This window comes from Canis lupus, chromosome 4, assembly GCF_011100685.1.
Source record: "Canis lupus familiaris isolate Mischka breed German Shepherd chromosome 4, alternate assembly UU_Cfam_GSD_1.0, whole genome shotgun sequence".
Taxonomy (NCBI): Eukaryota; Metazoa; Chordata; class Mammalia; order Carnivora; family Canidae; genus Canis; species Canis lupus.
This window is the reverse complement of record NC_049225.1, coordinates 23,229,149-23,238,679: the sequence shown is the minus strand read 5'-3', so window position 1 is coordinate 23,238,679 and position 9,531 is coordinate 23,229,149. Positions and strand designations below refer to the sequence as shown.

The 9,531-nt window shown below is 54.5% G+C and overlaps 1 protein-coding gene across 5 annotated transcripts in view; it reads right to left on the bottom strand.

Annotated features, from left to right (window-relative positions):
• The window catches only part of CDH23 (cadherin related 23), a 365,507-nt gene that overhangs the window by 67,854 nt on the left and 288,122 nt on the right, over positions 1–9,531 (bottom strand). For 4 of the 5 annotated variants that reach the window (XM_038534255.1, XM_038534260.1, XM_038534256.1 and 1 more), the window contains exons 34-37: positions 8,667–8,816; positions 7,332–7,460; positions 6,315–6,443; positions 5,330–5,557 (exon numbers count right to left, since the gene is read on the bottom strand). In XM_038534255.1, coding sequence (XP_038390183.1) covers positions 5,330–5,557; positions 6,315–6,443; positions 7,332–7,460; positions 8,667–8,816 — 636 coding nt within the window. Of the gene's footprint in view, positions 1–3,415; positions 5,187–5,329; positions 5,558–6,314; positions 6,444–7,331; positions 7,461–8,666; positions 8,817–9,531 lie in introns of those variants that run through there. The other variant, XM_038534258.1, reaches the window with a different exon arrangement.

Genomic DNA, 9,531 nt, shown 5'->3' with positions numbered 1-9,531 from the left:
ACAGGACTCCTGGTGGGCCTGGGGGCCCATGCACCATCCCCTCCCCACTTGCTCACTGTGAGAGAGGGGAAGGGAGGAGCTCTCAGCTGACCAGGGTCTCTGGGAGGAGACCTGCACTGCATGTGAGCGGCTGCGGAACCTCCCTCAAGACATGGGGTAAGGGAAGGATCTGGATGTCACTGTGGGGCAGAGAAGGCATGCTTACTTGGTGTGCGGCGCAGGGAAGGGGCGAGGCGGGGTTTCCTGAGCTCGAGCCAGGGGAAACTTCATCAACAACAGTGGGGTCCAAGTTTAATAAACAGAAGAGCTCTTGGCCCTGAAGATCAGAGGTCAGCTGCCAAGAGCAATGTCCTCAGCTCAGACTTTCACTGGGCTACTGCTGGAAATTCTTGTACCAACAAGCAGGCAGGGGGCAACTTCTGACCTTCTGCCTGGACAGGTGACTTCTGTAGGTCCCCCCTTCCCGACCCCCCAGCCTGAGAAGCCAGAGCTGGTTGGCTGGGATCATCTAACCTGCTGGCTGTGATTCGTGCGGCAGGGAGGCCCCCGTCAGGCCCTCCCTCTCTCCATTCTCCTGCCAAGGTGCCTCTGTGGCTGGAGGCAGCTCCTGACCTCCCCGGTGCTATTGCCTTCCGTCCTTCCTCCCTGGGCCCGGCCCTTCCTCTTGCAGGGGCCTCCCTGCCGGCCACTTAGAGCCCTCCCCCAAGCCTGGCCTCCTTTGCCTGTGTCCTGGAGCTATCCAGAGAGCTGAGGCCGTGCAGTGATTTCCCCTGGCTGGCTGGCACACCATTGTGTGGCGGGCCTGGGCTGGCCCGGATGCCCCTTGCTGCACAGCTGTTCCTAGCTCTGGGTGACACAGGGCTCAGAGCTGGGTGGGGACAGGAATGCACAGTTCTCAGGAAATTGGGGTGTGGGGCCCAGGGAGAAATGAAGAGATAAGAGGGCTCAGATACAAGATTTCTCTTGGTCGCTGAATAGCAGGCTCCCCCAGGTAAGAGGGCTTCACCGTGTAAGTCACAGAGGCAAATTATGTCTTCTCCAGAAAACCTTCCTTGGTTCCTGACTCCAAGTTCCTGGCACTTTATTACATCCCAGAGTGGTGACTTCCTGTTACCTGTCCACCTGCCCCCTAGATTTTAGGCCCCTTGAGGGCAGGACTGTACCCAACTTGTGTCTGACTTCCCGGCCTGCAGCACAGGTCTGGCATGTATTTGGTGTTAAATGAATGAAGGAAAGAAGAAAGGAGTGACTCTTACTTGCCCTTGTAAGGTTAGTCCTGGGCCAGTGAGGGCTGGCTTGAACCAGGCAGATAATTGCAGTTGGAAACAGGAGGACAGTGTGCGGGTCTGCTGGGCATCCCTGGACAGATATGTGTGGGGTGGCATCCACCCATAAAACCATGGTGACCTTTCCTAAAACCTTGGGACGGTTGGTTGTTCTGATGCTGCTCATGGCTCTGACTGATGCAAGAGGGCTTGAAACAACCCTACCCTTGAATATCCATCTGGTGAAATCTGCCCAATAGCAGGGTAGGGACCTCCTCTGGTCACCTCTGGCCTGGTCCTCGGTTTTGTGCTTGACCCCAGGGGTTCACTGTCTAGAGGGGACAGTCTGACCACAGAAGCAAAGCAAATCTTCAAGGGTCCAGTGCTCCTTGGAGGCAAATGCCAATCATGGTGGGGCACTGGCTCCCGGTGCCCTGGCTTGCCACTTGCAGCCTGTCCTGTGCCGAGAGGGAGCAGAGGGGACACTTGAGAAGATAGTGTGATCAGCTCTTAGGGCAGGCCCCAGAGACAATGTCCCCAGGAGGATACGTAGATAGCGAGCCATGCTCTCGGCTCTGAATGCTGCCCCTGGGCCTGAACTACCTGTGGCTCCCCAAAGCCATGCCTGTTCATTGCTTGCTCTTAGGCCTTTGTTCAGGCAGCTCTCCGGGTCCAGGATATCCTTTGTTGTGCTAACTATGACCACATGACAAGAAGCCCAGGTGTCACCTCCTCTAACCCCTAAGAAGCCTTCTCCAATCCCTTGTTAGTGCTCCTCAATGTACAGAGAGCCTCACTGCCTCCCTTACTCATTTGCACTTTATTGTGGCAGGAACCAGCAGTGGTTCCTCCCTGTGTCCCTGGTGCCCAGCACACAGGGACATCTGGGGAACATTGGCTGGCTGCCTGATTGAATGAATGAATGAATGAATGAATAAACGAATGAACAGACAGAGAAGCTCTAGTGCTCACTTCTCAACTACACTCCCGTGGCCACTGCCATTCTTCCCTGTGGGGTGTCCCTTACACAAGTCAAATACCAGAGCTCTTTTCTCAACCTGAAGGAGGAGGAAAGAAAGTTCAAAGGACATAAAAAATGTCTCCTGTAAACCTTTCCCTGGCTGGTACCTGGTGCTGTTTGTCTGCATCACGCACGGTGTTACAGCCCAGAAGCCGGACACATGTTTTCTCGGTCATGGCCCCAGGGACCCCATGCCTGATGTTAGTCATCTGGAAGGTGCTTTCCTTTCTGGGGCCGGAGCTGGTGATGACCAGAACGTGGACGGTAGAGAAAGGGAGATCATACCTCTCACCACCCAACTCTTCATAGTCTTGCCAGGGAGCTGGAAAGCCTGAGACGTGCTTCGAGGCGGGGCCAGGATGTCAGGGACCCATGGGTGAGGAGGCAGTGCTCATGGGTCTCAACCGGGCTAGGCTGGGTCTCTGGGGGGGTGGGGCGTCAGCATATGGGAACACCTTCTGGCCACAGGGACTGGTCTCAAGTTCCACAGAAACTGCTTGGGTAGTGGCCCACCCATTCGTGGTGGTTAAGTGTGGCTGGGGTGATTCACAGTTCCCTGATTGTCTTTTCTTCTGGGGACCAAAAGGAAGCCAGATGTTGCCTCCAAAATGCAGGGTCTCGGGATATCATGGGTCTCACTGACTGCCTCCCAAGGAAACTCTGTGGGGTTTGGGTGAGATTGGTGTGTGCACTGGTTTAGGGCAGGATGAGGAGCAGCCGCACGGCACATGCTCTCAGCTTCCCACCCCCAATTCATTCTCTACCCTTCCCTCACTAACGAGCTCTGTTTTTGTCTGAAGCAATGATCTATCTGGCTCCCACATTATAAGCCAGTCCTGACAATCCTGTCATTTTTTCCAATCTCCTCTGTAGCGAGGGCGCCCATATGAACCACTTTGGGCCATTGGCATAAGCAGAACTCTGGAGAGTAGTTCTGAAAAACTTTTGCTTTCTTGATGAAGGGGCTGGAGTGGCTTGCATAGCGCTGTCTTCTTGTCATTTCCTGACTTTTTTTTTTTTTAATTTTTATTTATTTATGATAGTCACAGAGAGAGAGAGAGAGAGAGAGAGGCAGAGACACAGGCAGAGGGAGAAGCAGGCTCCATGCACCGGGAGCCCGATGTGGGATTCGATCTCGGGTCTCCAGGATCGCGCCCTGGGCCAAAGGCAGGCGCCAAACCGCTGCGCCACCCAGGGATCCCTCATTTCCTGTCTTGAATGCTGACATGATGGCTGGTGCCATAGTGGCCATCTTGCAACCATGGGGGAAGGTCAGGAGGCATTAGCTCTGACGTCACCGAGCACAAAATCAACATTTGTAATTCTCTCCAGAATTTTTGTTATGTGAATAAAATGCATTCTGATTTATTTATAACTCTAGAGTTTCTGTCACTTATAGCCAAACATGTCTCTAAATGCTATTGGAGCAATGACCAGGATGATGACTTGCCCCAAAGCCAGGTGCAATTAGGGAGGGGTTGTCAAAATGGACTCTTTCCATGTCACACAGTAATGATACCCCTACCTGTTCCCCCCTCAGGTAGTTGCATGTGTCCTGTAAATGTGCCTCTGTTTAGCTCACTGGATGGGAATGGCTGAAGTGACCAGTGGGGACGCTGGCAGCTATGGAACTAATGATGCCCAGGGTGTGCCCAGAGCCAGTCCCATATCCTGGGCATCTCAGAATGTGGTTTCCTGGGATTGGTCAAATTCCACCATCCTCCCCAGAGACACGCCAGATAAACAGGCCTGCTCTGACCTCACAGTCTACACGGCTGCTGCCAAAGGGGAGGGGTCTAACAGTCATCTGTAGGAGGCAGAGGGATGGGACTGAGGCCTCATTGAAGATCAGGTTCCTAGGAAAGACAGTACAAAAATGTCCCCAATCCTTTACACTGTATCCGTGTATCCACACTCTTTTTAGCTCATTTGCAACTTGTTCCTTCAAAAGGTGAGTGTTTGTGACTTGCTTTAGCCAACAGAATGTGCTAGAAGTAACCTCGGTACAGTTCCAAGCCTGGGCTCAAGAGGCCTTGTGTGCTTTCACTGTCTGTCCTGGACCCTTTCTAGCTCCATGTGAACAAGCATGAGCTAGCCTTCTGGAAGGGAAGAGATAGGCGACCCGCCCCCAAAAGCCGAGCCTTCCAACGCCACATAGCTGCCCCCCCAACACAGGTGAGCTCCCAGTTAAACCAGGCCTAAATTGACAGTTTGCAAAGCTGGCCCTAAATCAATGGTTGTGTTCCGTCTTCCCATTTGGTTTGGGTTTCGATGCAGCATTACCGCGGCCATTCAGAGCTGATACAATCCTCCTCCTCAGGGCTTACCAAGCACTTCCGCAGACATGAGCTAATTCAAATCCCCAGACACCTTTACAGATGACAAGACCGACATTCCGAGAGGTTCTGACTTGCCGGCGATGGCGCAACCAGCTCACAGGGCTCCCGACTCCAAATCTCCCCCCCTCAATGTGCAAACGGCTCGCACCCCGGCCCATCACCCCCAGACTGTCTTGCCATCCGGTCCCACGGGTCCTGCCTCCTTCTCCAACCTCGCAAACCTTGCATGTTGCCTTGGGCAGGGGGCTTTTTCTGAGCAAACACCAGACTGGACCAAGAACATTCCTCCCATCCAAGCTGGACATACTGTGACAGCGCGTCATAGCAACGTGACAGAGTACCTTTTCTTATCTGGCACAGAGTATGGGTTAATACAGCGTGACAAGTGGGGTGGGGGCTGGCCAGGCCCTAAGGTATAGGCTCAATCGGTACCATCCCACAGAGCTGCCCTGTTTGGGCAGAGAGGGCTGAACAGAGGCTCTGAGTGGCTGCAGAGGCAGGAGAACCAGCACACCAGTTCTGCACACGCGGGTCCTCCATAAACACTCATAGGCTGACCTTCTAAAGGCACAATAAAGGAATTGCCAAGGATTCACCCACGGCGGGCATCCCACTCCCATCCACCTCGTTCGCCCGTGCACAGAGGTCAGAGCTGCCCTTCAAGCACCCTGCCCTCCCTGCAGCCAGCCCCCAACATTACTCACCGACAGGGTCGGGGTGCCTTCGTCCTCCACGGTAACCCCCAGGTGGTAGAAGCTCTGGCGCTCACGGTCGGGCGGGGCGGGCCGCGTGACAATCTCCCCACTGATCCGGTCCATGCGGAACGTCATGTCCTCATTGCCCGCAGTGATATAATAGGACAGGATGCTGTTGATCCCAATGTCATGGTCGGTGGCTCTCACCTGGACCACAGCAGTCCCTCCACCCACGTTCTGCGGGGAGAGCAGGAAAGAGGTCATTCTGGATTCAAACCCCGGGGGGCAAGGTTAGCACCTGCTCCTGGGAGCCCAAGGGCTTCAACTGGGCCGTTAGAAAGCTTTGCTCTGTTTTCTGTGGAGCACAGATGAGGAGGATACAGATGCTAGTCGTGAACATTCTGTGGGCGCCCACTACACGTGGGGCTGCATGAATTCACCGACTCTTCTCTGTAACCCCATGAGTTTGGTATGATGTCATCTCCACTCACAGACAAGAAGATGGAGATACAGGGAAAGGATGTATGCAGGTCACACGGCCTCTCAGTAGCACAGCCTAGGTCTGAATCATGGGAGCCTGGCCTGAGACCAGGCCTTTAAAGCCCTATACCACCTTGCTTTTATGGTGCTATCACTGGCATGATACCCAGTGATGCTAGGCAGAAATTTCCCTCAGTGGCTTAGTCTAAGAATGAATAGTAAACCCGTTGTTTTGTTTAAAAGCAGCTCTCCCGGGGATAAATCCCAGTTCCCTATCAGTGGCAGTAGAGACAGGTTGCTTCCTTCTTTCTCTCTCCTCTTGCCTCCTCTTTATGCCTCCCACAAAAAGATACTGCATTCCAGGAGCTGGCACTCCGGCTGGCATTGTTAATGAGTGGGCCACACCCCACCTGCCGGATGTGAGGCCCTCGTGGGCCAGACAGACATTTAAACAGGTGCTTCAGGGTCACTCACGTCCCCTGTCCAGCTATAGGGACGCGAGCGCTGCCCTCACCTCGTTCACGCTGACATTGTACCCAAAAGGGCTCTCGATCACTGGAGGGTTGTCGTTGACATCCAGGATGGTCACCTGCAGGATGTGGTCCTTCTTCCGTGGAGGGGTGCCACGGTCAGAAGCTACAACCTGGAGAAAGGAGATGATGGGATTCAGGGCTACAAGGAGGGGAAGGATCAGGAATACGGGGTCCAAAAGGGCAGTCTGCCCAATGGGGAGGCAGAGAGACTCGCTGGTCCATCCCTACCCCTGGGTGGCCTGCCAGCCCTGGGCTCTCCCCAGAATTTTATCTTTTGCCCCATGCTGCAAACGATCCTTGCCCAATTGTTGTCTGACTTGGGGCCAGTATTTGGAATCAGAGTCTGGTGTGCCGGGTCTTTACTTCCTGATCTGTGTTCTGGGCTGTGCCAGCCCCTGATCATGGCCATTACTTGACCCTGGGCTCCTGCCTCTAGCTTCAGATACCCCTGAGCACTCCTATCTGAGCCCTGGCACATAGAGAGAGCCTTCCATAATCTCTTCAGCAATGAGCTGGAGCTCTCCCCATACCCTGAGCCTGTCCCTAGGAGACTGGATGCTTCCTGGATGCCTGCAAGGCAGCAGAAAGTGCTCTCCAGGCTCAGACCCCTGCAGAAATGTGGCCCTGGGGTCCCCAGGGTCCTTAGGACACATGCCGGCCATAGCAATTCAGCAATAATGATGGCCTCTGTGACTCCTCACACCTGTGCTTGTTTCTCACCTGCAACTCCCATTGCACAGGAAGGGAAACCAAGGTGCAGAGAGGGCAAACAACTTGCCCAAAGTCATATTATTTGTGGAAGAGTCAGGGCTCTACTAGCTCTGCTGGGCTCTCTCTCCCAGCTCTTATGACAGGGACGGACACTTCTGCTGCTTCCTGCTCTGGGTCCACTGAGGACCAGTGATACAGGAAGACGACTGCCAGGGTGTGCCGAGCTCTTCTGGATGGTCAACAGAGGCTGAGGGCAGCGGGTGGGCGGGTGGGCGGGGAGTTCCCACCTTGAGGATGTAGTGGTCTAGTTCTTCTCTGTCCAAAGGCCTGGCCACAAACACTTCGCCAATGGAGTCATTGGTGGTGACGATGTCAAAGGCCCCAGCGATGTTGCCAGAGGCCAGGGAGAAGACCACCTGTCAGGGAGGAGGGAGGGTTAGGGGCAAGAAAGTGGGGAGGACAGGCCACCGGGTTAAGCCAAGGGCCCCACCTCTGCCCTCCCGGGCCCTCTGCTCAGTAAGGGCATTTGAAAAGAGAACATTTTATGCAAATGTGGTTCTGTCCTTCAAAATGTGTGTGGCAGGCCCACTGAGGCAGCACAGGACCTGTGGCAGGTTCCCGGGTAAAGAGATGCCAGCATGCTGGCCCAGAGGCCAGAAGAGTGGGTGTGAGTCCCGTTGCACAGATGTTTCCCAGGACAGAGGTGCGGAAGTACTAAGAGTTCTGGAGGCTCTGCCAGAAGCAGGCGCAAGCCCTAGTGTGACATGGGTTCCATTTGGCCCTCACGACAACGCTCAGAGGGAGATGCTGTCTTCAGTTTGCAGACAGGAGGCTCAGAAATATGGAACTGGCCAAGGTCACATGGGTTGCAAATACCCAAGAGAATGAAGGCTTGAATACCTGTGCTTCTGACCCCAAAGTCAGTCCCCCAAAGGTGTACAAGCCATTTTTCGGGGGGGGGGGCAGAGGGAGAGACAATCTTAAGCTGACTCCTCACTGAGCACAGAGCCCAATGTGGGGTTCAATCTCATGACCCTGAGATCCTGACCTGAGCTGAATTTAAGAGTCACCTGCTTAACCTCCTCAGCCACCCAGGCGCCTTGAGCAAGCCATTTTTAAACGGTGGAAACCTCCTCAAACATACTGCCTAATTCACAGGACAGATTAAAGCAGCAGGAAGACGGATATGCTCTATCACCCCTCCTCCTTGCACTCTGGGGTGTCCAAACCTGGGGAGCGTGCATGTGGAATGACCACTTCCTGTTGTGGGACAGGACCCCAAAGCAGGAAGGAGGAGGAGCATGTCCTCTCTGAGACCTGAGACCTGGTTGGCACACGGGACCTAGATGCTAAGGGGTTTGTGGCTAAGGTGACAAAGGAGTCACCAGGAAGGATGAACCCCCTCTGCTTTCAGCTTGCTATGGGGGGCTGAGCTGTGACCCACCTTCGGGTTTCATGTTCACTTGACCCAGGGAGAGCCAACAGCCCGCACAGTGCTGCTTCCTTTTCTTTGGGGATGAGGGTGAAGACAGGGCAGTGGTGCTGGGCCTGGGGGGAACCTGAACACCCCTCCTCTAGCTGAGAGGCTATGGGAGGAGCCAGCTCTCTCACTAGGTGCCCACCTGCCCATTGCTGCCGGCGTCGGGGTCCCGGGCCTTGACGGTGGCCACTCGCTGGCCCACGGGGCAGTCCTCAGGCACGCTGACCGCCGAGTCAGAGGTAAAGTCAAACCGGGGACTGTTGTCATTCTCGTCCAGCACCGTGATGTAGACCTGGGGGGTGAAAGCAGCCAGAGAGACCTCCCGCCTCCTTCCCCTTCCTGGCTCCAAACAGCAGGCTCCCACCGTGGGCCCACTTGGGGCCTGGAGCTCTGATAATTCCAGAAGGTTGATTAGCATTTGGACTTTATGCAGAGGTCTTGAGCATATCTTTCCTAGCAGTGTGATGGGGAGGGTTGCACATGCTCAGACGCTGAGGCCGGGAAAGGGGTCCAGGGGTGGGGGGCGCGGCTCAGAAGTGGTGCGGCTGAGACAGGAAGGCATGGGGCCTTGGCTACAGGGGACAGAAGCTACTCAGGAAAAAAAAAATCCATGAGGAATGTCAGCTTGGCATTGGTAGAGTTTCCTGTTTTTCAAGAGGAACCAGGAATCCAGATTTTTATGAGGAATTATGTGATTAATTAAAATTAAAGGAAAAACTTATGTGCCAGCTGGCCAAAACACATCTGACGGTCAGACATTGCCCAAAGGCCATTTCATTTGTACACCTGGATTAAAGGGAAGGACACGGGGCTTCAGAACGAGGTGGGGGATCATGAGGTGGCCTGGTGGTCCCAGTGGGGAGAAGAGAGGAATTTCCAACTTTCAGATGGCAACATGCAAGCTGTATGCAAAGAGCATTTTGTTTTGTGTCTGTAGCTTCTAGACCACAGACGACCATGAGCCCCTTAGGCTCACTGATGGAAGGTTTGGAGGGGGTGAGAGGGGC